Below are 16,525 nucleotides of genomic sequence, written 5' to 3'. Positions count from 1 at the left end.
AGGAAAGGAAAGCACTAAGTTCTAGAGGCTAAATCTAACTTGTAAAATAATTTCTAAATCTAAGCTATGTTTTCTGTTAAGTTTGGGGAGAAGAAATGAAAAGATGCAATAACTTTTACTAATGTTAATTGTTAGTAGCTTAGTTATCAAGCAGTAAGATTTCTCAGAATTTCATGGGGTGTTGCGAGAACTGAATCCAAAATCCAAGCAAGAGTTTGGGCTCAAAGTGTAAGATTTAGAAAAGTATTCGTCTTTCCACGCAGCCTAACATTTGAGGACCTTTTCTTATTCAACATTCAGTGTATAATCTTGTTTGAGAAGTAGCAAGGAGTGGATGTCAGAAGACATTCTTTTGTCTTAAAGGACAACTGAACTTGTAGTTTGATTAGGTTATTTCCTGATAGCATGTGCATGTTTCGTGCTGTTGCTGTTGGTTGTTGTTGGGTCGTTTTGTTTTGGTGTTTGTGGGTGTTTTTGTGTGTTTTTTAAAAAAAAAATATTAATTTTATTATTGTTATTACATTTTTCATTTTTTTTCCCCTTTGCCGAATGTAAGACTATTCAATAGCGAAAATCCTTCCCTAGGAAGGATGTACAGTATAGTGCACTCCCTGCAGCCCCTGAAATTTAGCTAGGATGCTTGCAAAAATTTGGCTCTTAAAGTATCTGTTTATTTAGATAACTTATGGAGATAGTAGAAGGCTTATAACTAAATGTGAGCTTTGCTTGCTGTGTTTGTGCATTGTTACAGGTATGTACAATGCGATCCGAGGAGAAATCCCTGAGGAATAAAGTTAGTGAACTTCAGAAAATTAAAAACAAATTTAGTGAAGAATTAGAGATCAAACAGCGCACAATCCTGCAACTTAAACAGGTATTCTATTATTTAAAATTTTACTCGCTCTCAATTTGTTTAATTAATCTATTAATAAGACAAATTTTTCAAACAACAGGAGACAGATTTCCAGAAATTGGGGTAAAAATAAGAGTAGCCATCTGAAATTAGTTTTAATGGATGAATGAAAGATATTTGAAAAACTACTCACTGCAGGACACTGTCAAATTGTTTTAAATAATCTGCTTAATAAATATATAATTAACACCTGAGGATACCCTGATTCTGATCAGTGACACTTAGATATGTTAGTAGTAATATCTTCCTCTAACCATTTTTTTTTATCAACTTGAATGCTTCTTTATACTATGTGAAAAACTTATTTATTCTGGACTGTTTGTCTCAAATACTTTACTTATTAAAGCTCAGAATGAAAAGATTCTTGCACTTCTTGCACATATATTTGTTTCTTTCAACACATTTTCTTTAATTTGCTTTCAATGTGATATTTAGGAGCAGTTGAATAATGAGAAGCTGGAAGAAATTTCCAAACAGTATGAGAAAACACGTAAAGGTCAGAAAAAGCCATTATCGTTCCATTTTTTTGGTGTGGAATGGCAACATAATGAGTTGTCATGTTGTTAATGAATTTGTAGAGTCTTGTACATTGATATTTTAAAAACTGAACATTAAAGTCTTACAGTCAGGAACTAATTTTTATTGTATCATTATTGGCAGGTATATTTCAAAGTAAAGAAACAGTCTCAGAACAAGAAACATAAGCCCCAGAGAAAGTGTGAATTTGCTGTATCAGTATAAACTTATTAAATGCTGGTGTTTATTTGCCATTGTAGTTAGAGATGTTCAATTTCTAACAGAGCTTTTGATCTCTGGGAATGGGGGAAATGACTTGTAATGAAGGCACTTTGGGACAAAATGGTGGGGGGTCATCTGTATTACTTTGGGGGGCTCATCTGTAAATTTATTTTGAAATCTTCAGATCTGTGTGCAAAGGAAAAAGTCATTGAAGACATGCGGATGACATTAGAAGAGCAAGAGCAGACTCAGATTCAACAAGAGCAAGTGCTTGAAGCCAAATTAGAAGAGACCAACAGATTAGTTTTAGGTAATCTTTCCATGGAAAGAGATCAGAGAAGCAAATTGTATTGAATGTGTTGGCATAACTGCTTTAAATTTGTTTTTATTTGTTGACTTATTTAGGCATTAATTTTACATAGTACATAATGAACTTGAAACAGTTAAAGGTTCCTGTTGTCTCTTTGTGGTCATAGCTGATAGTTCCAAGTAACTTTAGTAGAAGGATGTGAATGTGGTCAAACATGCATTTGAAACTATACATTATGTGACCTCATTTTGTGTACTGACTAGAACTGGAAGCATGGAAGCAGAAATATAGAGAGCTGAATAACCAAACTGATAGTGACTGTTGGCAGAAGATGAGCAGAAATGAGGAGAAAAACATAAAAGAAAATGAAGAATTAATAAAGCTGCAAAAAGAACTGAAGGTAAAATATGGTGACATAATTAATACTTAGTCTTAAAGCCATAGCTTTCATTTAGGAGTCTAAATTATGTGTGTGTCGCTATCTTCAAGAGGTAGAGCGTGATATGGCAAGTTGTTACACTGGTAAAGGAAACCTGTGAAAGCTCCAGTACATCAGTGCAGCAAAGCCTGGATGCAGTGTCTTTGCAATATGCAGCATCACTGGTGCCCCATAATGGAGTGTACCCTTCCTGATGTTATGCTACCACTGATGGTGCTTCTGTAGCTGAGCTCCTCTTACAGTTGTCTTAACCAATCCAACTCCTGGTATTCATTCTGCACCTCTTACCTGACAGTTGCTTGGGTGACTAAATCAAACTCTTTGAAGATCCTTTGCTGACTGCATGATGTAGAAACCCTTCCTGTTAGGCTGACGATTTACCTCTACTTCTTGGATTAGAAAGCCAACTTTTTTTCCAAGCAACTTTTCAGGTGCCTCCTGTTTTATGTGGGAGAATGTCTGACAAGTTTGTGATAGAAAAGGAGGCAAAGTTGCTGTGGATTGAAGTGATGTTCTTAGGTACACACTATCTCTGCCTACCATTCAATTTGTACTGCATTTGTTGTCTTTAAGTCTTGAAGTATAAGTAAGTTTTCTAACAGGTCTTGTAAGGCACCGTAAAATATTGGGAATTTGTAAGTTAAAAGTGTCACTTTACCATTACTTTTGGTGTAACTTTCATAGTGTTTGACTTATCCAGAGCATTTTTAGAGGATAAAAAATTCTGTTCCATGAAGATGTGCCAGACTGAATAGGAAGTGCTGAAATTTGTGTGGTGGTTTTTTTGTTTGTCTTTGTTTTGTTTTTGTTTGTTTGTTTGTGGTTTGTTGTTGTTGTTGGGGGGGGGGGGGGTTGTGTGTGTGTTTTTTTTGTTTCTTTTTTCTTTTTAATAGAGAAGATCAAATGAGGATGTAATACTTGGGAATACGCTGGAGTAAAACTGTGCTAGTATTTCTGTTACCTGAAATGAATCCATTTAATAGTAATTTGGATTTTAAGACTTTTTTTGTTTAATCTCTACTTATTATTCTGTTTAAATAAAATAGGAAAATGAGGCAAAGTATCTAACTGATAGAAAGAAGTGGCTGGAAGAAAAAATGGGACTCATAAATCAAGTAAAGGAAGCTGAGAGCCATCGCAACAGAGAAATGAGAAAATTTGCGGAGGACAGAGAACGTCATGTAGACCAACAAGCAGAAATTGTAAGTGACTGGAGGCCTCAGAAGAGGCCTCTAGTTTAAGTCTTCAGTACAGAGCAAATCTCATGTCAAGTGATAAGTGTAGGCATTTGAGGGTAGCTGACCTTTGTCAAAGTCACCTCACCTTATCGCATTAGCAAAGCCTAGATGAGATCTTCTCAATATGAAAAAGGAAGAATTGGAGGGTCACAAAATGAAAAAAGTTTAGTACGTAATGGAAGCTGACATGTGTTTTCCTTTCCAATCACCACCGCCTCAGTATGAATTCTTCAAGCTTCATCTTGTGTGTAAAACACCAATAAGTAACCTACACTGAAATTGCCACTTAATGAAGCTAAGAAAACATACTTTGAAAAACAAGATTTGTTGCTTGGCTTTTCTGAGGTGGAGGTGGGGCAGGAAGACTATGCTGATTTAGAAGGAACAGAAAAAACAAGCAGAAGTTGACCAAAAAAGAAATTAGTTTGCAGATATAGAGTAGAAATACTTGGTCTGAATTCTGGTGGTTTTGCTCCTGTGTCACTTTGAGAGTAGAGTGACCAACAGTTAATAACAAGGTGGATACCTTGCCTGTTCACTGGACTGTGTCAAGGTTGTAATTTCTTAAGCATATTAAGTGATTACACGAATCTGTACAATCTAAAACTATATTTGCAGCTAGAAGTCGTTAGCAACGACTTTCTGGACCTGCAATCAGTACAAGAGGGTGTTAGGATCTTAGGACTACTTTCACTTTGTCTGTGACTTTATTTGCCTGAGACTTGTTAGTAATAAAATTACAAAGTGAGCAAACAGGAGTGGTAGTTCTTACAAAAAATTATCTTCATAAAGATTATAAATATAGATATGGACTTGCTAAGTGAAGGATGATTTGCTGTTTACTTTTGCGTATTTATAGTGAAACTAGTTCTATTTGTGCTTTTTAAGATGTATATACGCTCTTGAGTTTATTTAAGCCATAAAATACTAACTACACAAAACTAAATTATCAGAACAGTTCAGATAGTGTGTAGAAGTGGGCTTTGTTTCTAAACTATTTTTCCCCATTTAGGAAAGACTTGCTGCACAGCTGGTAGAAAAGGACAGCAATCTTCAAAAGTGGCGTGACGAAAGAGATAAATTAGTAGAAGCTTTGGAAGTACAGCTCAGGACTTTGGCTTCTAAAACTACAGAAAAAGATAAAGAAATAGCAGAACTGAAGCAGGCTGTGCTAAAGGTAAAGGATTCAGGAATTCTCTCTCTCATTCCTCTGTGTTTTGTTGTTGGGTTTTCTTTTGTTGTTGTTTGTTTTGTTTTCGGGGGGTATATCCACTAGTTCTGCAAAACACTATCCTTGCTCTGCATTTTGGCTTTATTTTTTGTTCATAAACACCATCATATTGAAACCATTTGCAGCTTTTTTTAAAGCTTTATATTGTTTTGAAACTGAATATGTAACAGTAACTAAGGTTTCAAAATATTTGTAGTTCAAATAAACACTCAAGTCTATTTGATCCTTTGTTTGCAAACTTGAACTAGAAATCTAAAACAACTGTCACATTTGCTGCCTTTTCCACAGCACAAAGGACTTAATGAACAAATAGGAGGTGAATTTATAACTCTACATAAGTAAAATAAAAATGTAGCATTATGTCTTCCTAGGCTATTATATGACTTGACCTTAAATAGTGGCCACTCTTACATGAAATGGACTTTGTTGGATAGCTGACTGTTTTAGCCTGCAATTCCAAAACTTATGTTCCCAAGTAATCATAATGATGTTATTTGTTAATTTCTTTTCTCAATCCTGCAATTTGCGGCTATTTTTGCTATGTTTATTAGGATAAGGAAATTGATCTAGAAGAACTAAAAAAACAGCTGTCTGAGAAAGATGATGTTATAAAGGAATTGAAACAATGCATTAGCCATGAAAGTCTTCAATCTTTGGCAAAAGTACCTTTACCTGAAAAAGGACAAGATAAAATAGAGCAGTCTGTAAACAAAGAGGTATGTTTGTTATATTTCTAGAAAGTATGTACTAATTATATGTTGTTAATAACTTGTTTTGTTTTGTTTTCTTAGTATATATTTCAGCAACATGGGGAATCTCTCAAAAGTTACTTTTTGTGGTTTTTCACACTTTACCTTCAGTTCTGAGTTCTTGTTCATTCTTTCCCTTTCCCCCTCACATGCTTGTTCTCAGGGAAACAAACAAGTACTTGAGGTAAGAGAATACCACCTCCTTCTGCATTATAGAACTTTTATACCTGAGGGAAAAACTAGTTAACTAATCCAGGTTCTAGAGATCTGAAGACATACTATTTGTAGTGTCATCTCAGTTTGGTTATATCAGTGTTAAGGGGATTTTGGCTCAAACAACTTTCATATATCACCTATAGTGTGGTAATAGAGATGATTCTGTAATTAGAGCTGCTAGCCCATATGGGGATACGCAGGAAAAAAGGTGTCTTGCATCCCACTTAAAACAAAAGCAAAACAGTCTTTGCAGTTTACATAAAGAAAAGATCAACTTCGCATATTTCCTGAACAAAACTTAAGACTTGCAACTGTACTGAGACTCTTGATTCTGACTGAACCCTTGCGTACTGCATGTACAGTATTTAATGAGAGAGTTCTCCTGCTAAACTGAATTAATGCTATGTGGCTTAATTGCTCATTACTAATGAATAGAACTGAACATATATTGCCTAGCAGTCCCTCCCCTGGCTGCTAGAAGATGTGATTCTCCTCTCTTGTTGCAGTACTGGACTGTTTGACAAAATGCACCTCTTAATCTCTTTCTAGCCTGCTGCCAAATAAGACAGGCTATTTTCTTGCTGCTTCATCAATTCAATTAATGTTGTATAGATAAATCTTGGGATGTATGAGGGAGAGTGGAATACCTCTCAGAAGGGTTACAGCTTTATACAGCTTTGTAATAGCAGCTAAGAGAGCACCATAAAATTAGTTGTTTTCGCTCTAAAATCAGTTATAGAGAATCATTGTGAAAAGCTGGTGCTGAAGTACTTACTTCAAGCCAGTAGCAAAATACTTTTTATGAGTAAGGAGTGGCTGCTAACCGGATTATCATGTGAGAAACTGTTAGGGTAGTGTTGAAGCGAATAGGGTGAAGTTTTGGGGGAAATCAAATAGTTCTCAGGAAAGACATATTGGAGATAAAGAAGAAAAACTAAGGTGATTAAGGTTGGTATGTGTCTCCTGCCTTGCGAGGGAGAGGCTAAGAAGCCAGCACTCTGACTAGGAGATGTTAAGGCCACCAGAGGACTATGGGGCTGAGCCTTACAAAATCATGCTTGTGGTGGGTAAGCAGAAGGCAGAACTGTCCTTCCTAAAATCCTGCAAGAACTGGCCAGCTAATGATGAAGCTAATAGGAGAGTTAATTTTAAAACAGTTAAAATAACATACTCCAATAGGAAGCAGCTAGTGATTTTCTGGAGGTGGTAGAATCAGGCACTGTCATTGGCAATTAGAAAAATCTGTAGCAGAAATCCAGAAATGCATTTGTAAATGGATACTTTGAGAATTAGGCAGAGGTGTACTCTCTGATACTTCCAATGCAACAACCAAGAGTGCTGGGAGAGTATGGAGGGAACAGATGACAAGGTGGCCAGGATCACATGTGTTATCCCTAAATAGCATTTACCTTTGCCACACTTGGAGACAGAACATTGAACTATAATAGTGAGAAACAATAGATCACATCTTATGATTACACTGTCAATAGATATTACTGACTTAAACATGTGTTGTCTTTCAGCCCAGGTGTTCATTAGCTGTCTGTGCTTCAGCTTTTATATTGTAAATTTAGAAAACTCAACAGTCCATCGTAATCTCTAATCATTCTAAATATTTACAGGTTATGGAAAAAAGAAGCAAGACTAATCCTATAGTTGGACGAACAATTCCAGTGGGAGAGGATGAAGCTAAAGAGAATTGCTCATTACCTCAATGTTCTAGCGGTGTCTCTTCTTTAAGTGAGGTTGGTATAAAACTTTAAATTTGAAAATTCTATGCAATTGTATTCAATTTGCTAAATACAGAATAGAGAAGAAAATGTGGCCTGTTGCCTAAAGAATTCTAAAGTTTTATTCTGGAAATCCCTTTCCTGGTGATCAGGTCATTTGATTTAGTGGCTTTTGCTAGAAATTAAAGCTATGTATCTTAATCATGTGAGCAATTATATCTGACTTCAACTGTGTTCTCTTGAAAACTTACCTCTCACCAATTCTTATGAAGTGGCTGATTATTAGATAAGTCACCTGAAAAAAAAAATCTTAAAAGAATGAGCAATAGCAGGGCAAAATTGCTTTCTTCCACTGCAGGATTCCTGTCTGTAGCTTTGTTACCTAATGATACTAACCATTCCTATGTAACTTGTAGCTTGCTAACTCTTTCATGAAATAGCAGTTATAAATGTGTTTATTAGCTAACTCTGTTCTTAGAAAGGCAGTGGTGCTGGTATTCCCACCAAAAATCCCAGCAGAGCCTGTTGAAGAAGGTGGCTACCTTTTGCCTTTCCATGAGTTTTGATCACTTCCCATTTAGAGAGGAGAAAGGTATACTTCAGGGTGAACCAGCATAAGAAGCAGCTGGTGTGTTTGGGACCCTACCAGCAGCAGGAGTAGCAGCCACCTGTCACTTCTCACCATCATCAACCCCAGCAGCCCATCTCCAATGTTTTGTTCAAACAGCTGCTGAATTCATTTTTGTGTGCTAGCCAGCAATGGAACTGCTGCCACAGAGATGCAAGAGCCAGGGAGACCACAGGTCTTTCTTGCTGTTTTTTTGAAGAAAAACAGGGTTGGGTGGATGGTGGAAGGTAAGTGCTGCTGGGGAAGGGGAGATATGTGACCTGACCTTTCCATCTCACCCTCACTCTGCAGTTCTTGAATTTTGGCTGTAAGCAGGTACAAGAGAAGGCCTTCAGCTAGTTGTGGTGCCTGAATGTCTGTTCTTCTTCCAGAAAACCAATAGTGATGTAGAAGTCTCTCATAAGTTGAATTTGGCTTGTTGATTGCCCGTTGGACCTTGTTACTCTATACAATTAACTTCTCTAATGTAGAAGAGGAAGGGAAAGCTCCCTAAAGATAGAGAAAGATTATCCTTTTCTTTCAAAAGCTCCTATTGCTTCCTAGTTCCTGAGGAGCAGCAGAGATAAGATGAAGGAAATCATGCCGATTCTAGCTGTGAAAATTGTGACTAGCTATCTCTGCCCTTGAGAAAAATGATTTGGAAGTGAAGTATGAGGCTGAATTCAGCAAGGAAATCTTCTGTGATTGTAGATAGAAATGTTAACTTTTTAAAATTTAACAAAAAAGGTTTAGAAAATAAGAGTTAAACTCTACTATAGTTGAAGTAGAATTCTTCAATTCTATTAAGTGTTGTGAAAGCTAACAGCTGGAAAGTGGAATGCTTACTTTGAAATCCACTGGGGAGGGATATGTATTCTAGTTTTTTTTTTAATTCATAGTTATTTTAAAACTTATTTTCTTAAAATTTCCATATATTTGCAGGACCATTCGGAAATTGTCCTTGACTCTTCTGAAGTGTCCACAGAGAATGGGAAAACTAGTCGGTTCCCAAAGCCAGAGATGGAAATCCAGTTCACACCTCTGCAACCCAATAAGATGGAGGTGAAGCACCAGGGCAGCACCTTACCAGTTACCGTTAAAATGCTCAAGCCAAGAAAGAAAAGGAAGAGTGAAGAGATGGATGAGGTATGACCTAGACCAACTGATGAAATATGTTGTGCAATTTTTCAGTGTATTATCCTGATAATTTGCTAAAATCATATATTTATCTTCTGATTCTCACCGAGATCCTAAGGATATGTCTAGGGTGTATTTAAGCTACTTTGTCCCTTCCCCGAGAAGTGGTGGATCTCTCTCCTGTGGTGAATGAGGTCATTGACTTCAATTTATTCAGACTCTGGCCCCTTGTCTCAGATTTGCACTTTCTATTTACCTTCTATATATTTCTCTCTCCATGCTGGTACCATTTGCTCTTGTCTCCAGCTCCAATCTGTGGGATTACAGACCAGTTTTATAGAACTGGGTCTTTTTTGTATAGGTAATCATTGGTATCAATTATAATCTCTTCCAATAGGCAATTACAAATTAAGCCCCTGGGCTTAATGCATTTCAGAGTTTCAAGACCACTTCCTTTGACTTCATTTCTCCAGCCTGTGTTTTCTTTGAATTTTTTGTACTTAGAGGGACTATACAGAACTAATTGTACAGTACCTGAATCTCCCTGTTTTCTGTAGACCTTAATTCCACTTTAATTCCCTTAGCTCCACTAGGTTAAATGCTCTGCTAGGTTATATGCTCCAGCCTTTTTAATGTGCTGTGGTGTTACATGTGAGACTAATGTGCCACAGCAGTCCAAGGTGGTAAAAATCTTCACTGGTCCTACCTGAACTACATGTTCCTCTCCCTTGTATCAGTATTAGCACCAACACAGCTGTCTCCCAGACACTTACAAAGGCCATGGAACCTTAAGGCACCACCACAATGTGGTCTTACATACTTGCAATCTTCCTTGTGGGGTTTAGGAGCCTTATACTTCGAAGAACTTTAGAATCTGGCAGGTGAAGATGAGGGGGGTGATTTGGCTAGGTGTAAGTGATCTAGTGAGCTTGTCTCAGAGCGTGAACTATCTGATTTTTTTTTTTCTTTTAGCATTTCTCATTCAAGCATTCCCAAGTGATATATATATATATATTTTTTTAAATGTCTTAGTAAAATAGTTAATGGAAATAATCACTTCAGTGATTAGTGTTCATCAGTATTTCAGTAAACTCATTTTGTTGAACTTAGATTGCAAAAGTAACTGTTAAAAGCTGTTTATTTGTTTGGAGTTCAACACTTTGAAATCATGTCCAGAGTTGATTTATTATGAACTTCTTGTGTTTTGAACCAGTTTTCTTCTAGAGTAGTGTTCTCTCAGGCTGCTGGAAAAATAGGTGTAAAAATAAACACCCTTCTGAAAGCATTGAAAAAATACTGAACCTTGTCTACAGATGAATATATTTCATCTGAAGTAGTTATCCATGTTTCTAGAAAAGACTGTTTTACCAATCCATGTAAATCCTTTTATAATGTAGCAGTCCATATTCATAGCCCTATAGGATAACATCTAGCTAAGTAACTTTTCAATAACATGAAACTAAATTTAAAAGTATCTTATTGCTGTTTTATTCACCTGAATGTTACTCTTAAATGTTGTTTTCATGCTACGTATGCCAAACAGAAATAGATTGTAAAATGATTCGATATCTTAAATTGTAACAAGTCTCCTGAAGATACAATTTGTTTTTTAAATTTCCTAAAGCTGAAAAGTGCATTGGTGGCCCTAAAACTAAGGACTGAGGGGAATCCTGTGGTGCTCAAATAACCTGGTAGTATTTGTAGTATTCATCTCAATTTTTTAACAGTAAAACAAAATCCTTTTTTTTTTTTTTTTTTTTTTCCTGGTTAAAGAAACAAACCCAAATATTTTGCAGAGACTACCTTCTAATTAAACCATGAACAAAATCCTCTTCCTGTTTTCTGATACTGTTATCAGTCAGTATGGCTATCGGTTATCTGAAATCTCTTGGCACTACTTCACAAGATAGATGATGTCTTAATGACAGCTTAACAATGATACTATGCTACAAACCTGTTTTTATCCTTGTTACTATGAATCTGAATTTACATTTAGATTTATTGAGGTAATTTCAATTGGAGTGTTCACTTGTCAAACCTCTTCAAGGCAAAAGTACAGGAAACAATGGAGAGAAGAAAATGGTGAATGTCAGAATGGTTTGACTACTGGTATTTCTAGTTCCCTTCCACAAGTTTTAGCGTTTAATTTACATTTCAATAGTTACCTCTATCCAGTATTAGCCATTGCCTCCCTGCTTTTAGTCATAGCATTTAAACAGTGGCTGCTTCTGTAATATAAATAATTGTTGTTTTTTCCAGAAGAATCCTAGTTAAAATTTGCCATATTTATTTTCTTAGGATTTTGTGAAAAATGAGAACAAGAAAAATGCAAAACCTGCTATGACTAATTCGCCTTCTACAAGCAACACGAAAATGGTTTGGTTTTGTTCTATTTTTGAAGCTAGTTTGGCGTCTTCTAGAAAAGTGGACTTGTGAAAGGAGCAAACATTCTTATATAGCAAAATATTGTCTATGTATTTGAATAAGATTCTTAAACACTTAGGTTTTCTTCCTACTAAACTAAGAGCTAATCAAAGAGGGCGATTTTGTGTTTGCCAAGAACATGTACTAGCTGCAGTGTACAATGATTCAAAGGGATGTTGCGTATTGAATAGTTATGAAGACTAATTTGAACATACTATTAGTATATGTGATGTTAGAGACAATACCTTCAAAGTAAAACTAAGCTTCATGTCATCTGCATGCATGACAATTATAAAAATATGATTTTACGCCTTAGTAGTAATCTGGTCAGGTTCAAAGGGTTTCAGTTTCCTCCTGGTTTACTTATGACTAGAACCATTTGTCTAATGAAATACTCTATAATTTTGAATCTACTTTTTTTTTTTTTTAAAGAAAGTTTTTGTTTCATATATGACTCATGCCCTTACATGTATTCTGTGAAACTTTTTTACTTCAGGGTATGAAAGGAGTTTGTCTACATTGCTTATTGTAGTATTATCATTAGTATGATGAACAGAGTTGTCAGTAGCAAAGCTCAAAATGCCAGCTTGAAAATAATATTGAAGTCAAACAAAACGGAATTAAACCTGAAGTCAATTTTGAACTTAAACAGTGATCTTGTATTTCTGTACAGATGTCTACTACACAGTCATTGGGAAAAGAAAGGCCCTTAAAAAAGCAAGAATCTTCTTCAGGTAAAAAGTCATCTAAAAAGAAAGATGGAAGACTACAAAAAATTGGAGATTTTTTTCAAAGTTCTCCTACTGTTATTCACTCTAAAGGTTTGTACAGAATAAATAAGGCTTATTTCATGTTCTCTGGTTATTGTGGAATGGCTTTTTTTTTTTCCACTTTAATCGATTAATGTATATGTTGTTGAAGGACATGTCTGCTGCATTGAGTTGTTCTTTTGTTTATGAAATAATGGATTCTGAACCAGGGCCTACTATATTGAATCTTGCAGAGTAGAAAAGACTGTCTTGATTGCAAGGACCACTTGGTTCTAAAATGTAGGATAAGTGCAAAAGGTAAACTGGGTGGAATGAAAAGGTGCAGCATAGAATATGTGCATATAAATTTATCATAAAAGCAATTATAACTGTTAAGCTCAAAATGTCTGAGTCACTTTGTTCTTGCTTACAGTAAAATAGTTAAAGGCAATTTCAGAAGCTTGCCCTGCTGCTTTAAAAAAAAAAAAATCAAAGCTGAATCTAAGCTCCAAATCTTACCTTGTTCTATAAGCAATCCCTCTTTCCCCTTGCCCCACTTTGTTTCTGTGGAAACACTATTGACTTTTTTCATGTATGTATGTATGTGGGAGGGGAATATTAGTTCTCTAGAATCTGAGAGACCATGTCTTGTGAAAATATTTGGATGACTTCAATATTTATGGATTATAGAGCTATTAATGGATTTCATTAAGTTTAAGCATAGTCTTGGGAAGAATAACTGCTAGGACTGTCTACTGGAAAACATATTTTTATTCTTTCCTACAGTAAGACATGATCTCTGAGTTAGTGTTTTTAAAAGAAAGATTAAAACTAGCGGAGTGCACAAGGAATCACCAGTATTAAATTCTAAAAGACGCTATTATTTGTTTGGTTAAAACCAGGTCAGTTATTCAATGTGGGCAGTTAAAATGAAGGGCCCTACCAGCTTGAAAATTTGACTTGCTACAGAGTACATCTTAGTTAACTGCTGTAAGACAGTCTAGATGATGATAGTGAGATTTTTAAAATTTTCCAGGTTTGTTAGATTGGTTCCGTAAAGACAACATATAATTATCAATAGAAGCCAAAGTCAAACTGCATAAAATTTCACCCTGAACATATTTAATTTGAGCAAATGAGTTCTAGTTTGTAACCTTTATTACTATGTCCTGTAACTTTTTTTTCTTCCTCTTTTGTGTGGCATAGCATTGTTCAGGATTTCTTCTGTCCTTCTAGATCATAATCTCTTTATTGAGCTAGTACTAGTTTTATAAAAGTTTACAAGTATATAAAGAAAATTTACCCTGTGCTTCTGTCAGCACAAAGAATTTAGGTCTGTTGTTCAACTCATGTTGAGGTGTTTAACTTCCAGTGAAATCTGAATCCTAACTGATTTTTAATGTGCTATTTAAATGTGTCCTTTAAGCTTTTGCATCTGAAGCTATGGAAAACTTTACAGGTATAAAAAACTGGTAGTCAAGTAGGACTTATGAATTTTTATATTTAAACTTTAGACTATATCTGCAGACTACATCTCTTTCATTTTTAAACTTTTTAATAAAGCTTGCTTTATTCATTAATTTTGAGACGTGTGAGGTATTGATTTACAATATTTTTTTTCTTCTAGCAAAGAAGCTGATTGAGACAATAACCTCTCCCAAATCTGCAGAAGCAGAAGGCATCAAAAAAAATGAGCTCAAGCCAAGACGAGCTAAGAGAAAGCTGTATTCAAATGACATTTCTTACCCTCTAGATATTCCTGCTTCTTCAGTAAGTGATTACAGGTTACCATTCTGTCCACTGTAATGTATTTCTGTACTCTTGACTTAAAATAAACTATTAAGGGGACAGAATAAACCCAAAGATTTAATCAAGTTGCAGAAGAGCTTGAAAGTACTGACTTATTTTTTATTCTACCTAACCATTCCTCCTTCTTCCTGCTGTTTTACTTAATTTTCTGCTTTTTCTCACCCCTCTTCTATGTGTTTGACTGCTGAATTACTGTATAGGTGATACAGCAGTTGTGGAGGTATCTAAGTTTGGATTTGTAGATATCTTAGTTATGGTATGTGAAGGATTACTTTTTCCTATACTATAGCAGTTGAGTCTTAAGTTGTTTTTTCCAGTAGTTGGTGTTCATTTAAGTGTAGCATAAAGGGAGAATAGAAATAGACACCATTAAGGGATCCATAAATTTGAAACAGCATGATTGAAACACTAAAGATAAAGATCTACGTGTACAATTAAATTTGCAGGGCAAGTCTGCACCTAAAGTAATTTCTGATTCCATCTATGCCCAGCTAATATTTGGGTTACTTTAGTCTCTGGATACATCCATACTTTTCAAAGCTCAGTTTAGATAGCCTGCTGAATGTGCTTAAATTGTGTTGACCTGTCTAAGCCTATAAAAAGTCTTATAGGCCAGAGCTTGATGTATTGTCTCTGAAATCCAACTTTATGGTTTTGACAGGAACTATAGTGCTGAGTGTACTCTGGCTTTGTCAGATGTGCATCTCTTCTATTCAGCCCTTTCTTCCTGTCATTATGGTGAATGTTTGCCCATACTGAAATATCCTGCTGAATTTTCTGTATGTTGTATGAATGGATGTGTCAGAAACTGAAATGTTTTCTGCAGGAAGGAAGATGCAGGAAAAAAAAGTTAAGAAGCTTGGAAGTGAAAGGAAAAGTGAAAGACTGAATCCCAGGATAGTCAGAGAAAGCTAAAGAAATTTAAGATAAGAATGTGTTTTCTGAACACTTCCTGCTTCATCAAATAAGTGTTAGAGTTTAGAAGTAATAATGCTTTCAGATCACATTTTTCTTTGGACTTCGATATTTGTTTCAGCAAAAATAGGATGTTGCATGTTCCCAGTCTTTGTTTCTGCTTATGACATACTAAAATGGTCTCTCTATACTGGAAACCTCAGAATAAAAGATAATAAGCAAATTTTATTCTGAAAACAGCTTCTGGGGGTTAAAAAAAAAAAAAAAAAAGTTGTTCATTACATGGGTCTAGAAGTACATCTCATTTGTGTCTGGAGAAATGCTGAGTAACTCTTGAAATATTGTCTTTTACAGGTCCTCATAGAACAAAAAGAGAAGGAAAGTGATCATCTGATCATCAAGCGACGGCTACGACCAAAACCAGCTAAATAACCTTGCAAAAGCATGTTTGTATTTCCTAGTTAGGGCATATTTCCATTGTGTTATTTTGGTCATTGTATATAGGAAGTAATACTTAGTCAGGCTCTAAAGTCTGTATATAGATGTACAGAATTGTTCTGATGGCTTCCAGTTCTGACTCCATTAAAGCTGAAATACTGTTCAAGAAATCTTATGCCTGAATCTTTTTGTGCATGTTTTGTTTGTTTAGTGTGGTTTGTGGATTTTTTTAGTAGGTTTTCCTTAATTTTTTATGTGACTATAGTTTAAATGTGGACAACGATTAGAGTCGGTTTAGTGGCAACAAACTCTGATATGCTTTTCTCTACTGTTCTCCATTAAATTGTCTGAGCATGAAATATCTCTTCCTAAGGATAATGCAGGGTTCAGTTCTGTAGATCCTGACTTGTTAAGATTAGATTCCTACACTGTTTTGTCTAGTTTCCTGACTGTGAAATGGAGTTGTATGCCTATAGTCTTCCATATCTTGTCCTGAGCGAAGAAAGATTGATGTTTTGTTCTGTCTAACTTGCAAGTGGCAGTAAGCTTGATTCACAAATCACTCAGCTCTTCCATTGCTTCAGCTTTTTGTCTTAATCTTCTGTCTCTGCAAATGAAAACTTAGATTTCCTCTTCATAAGCTCATGGTTGGTATTGCCACATTCTTTCTTCCCTCTTTTCATTCTAATAGAAAAATGTAAAATTCAGGTGATGGTCAGATAATTCTAAATAAAAATAAATGCGATATGACTTAATATCTCTTCACAGGAAGGATTTTGCACTTTGAGCCCCTTTACCCTTCCCCAGATCTTCTGTTTTCTGCTATCTCTAGTCCAGGTATCTGGATTGATCTCTTTCAGGGCTAGAGAAGAGCAGAGCAGT

General features: G+C 35.5%; 1 protein-coding gene across 1 annotated transcript in view; it reads left to right on the top strand.

The window, feature by feature from the left end:
- The window catches only part of KIF20B (kinesin family member 20B), a 40,843-nt gene extending 25,017 nt beyond the window's left edge, over positions 1 to 15,826 (top strand). The window contains exons 22-34 of the mRNA XM_082052968.1: positions 752 to 874; positions 1,349 to 1,409; positions 1,836 to 1,961; positions 2,225 to 2,361; positions 3,447 to 3,602; positions 4,651 to 4,815; positions 5,421 to 5,585; positions 7,457 to 7,579; positions 9,114 to 9,317; positions 11,607 to 11,684; positions 12,406 to 12,553; positions 14,109 to 14,251; positions 15,560 to 15,826. Of these exons, the coding sequence (XP_081909094.1) occupies positions 752 to 874; positions 1,349 to 1,409; positions 1,836 to 1,961; positions 2,225 to 2,361; positions 3,447 to 3,602; positions 4,651 to 4,815; positions 5,421 to 5,585; positions 7,457 to 7,579; positions 9,114 to 9,317; positions 11,607 to 11,684; positions 12,406 to 12,553; positions 14,109 to 14,251; positions 15,560 to 15,637 (1,707 nt within the window). The 3' untranslated portion in view covers positions 15,638 to 15,826. The remainder of the gene's footprint in view (positions 1 to 751; positions 875 to 1,348; positions 1,410 to 1,835; positions 1,962 to 2,224; positions 2,362 to 3,446; positions 3,603 to 4,650; positions 4,816 to 5,420; positions 5,586 to 7,456; positions 7,580 to 9,113; positions 9,318 to 11,606; positions 11,685 to 12,405; positions 12,554 to 14,108; positions 14,252 to 15,559) is intronic.
- The last annotated feature ends 699 nt before the right edge of the window (positions 15,827 to 16,525 follow it).

The sequence above is a fragment of the Streptopelia decaocto genome (genome assembly GCF_964273445.1).
Source record: "Streptopelia decaocto genome assembly, chromosome: 5".
Lineage (NCBI taxonomy): Eukaryota > Metazoa > Chordata > Aves > Columbiformes > Columbidae > Streptopelia > Streptopelia decaocto.
The sequence above is the reverse complement of the archived record's forward strand: the minus strand, read 5'-3'. Positions and strand labels throughout refer to the sequence as shown.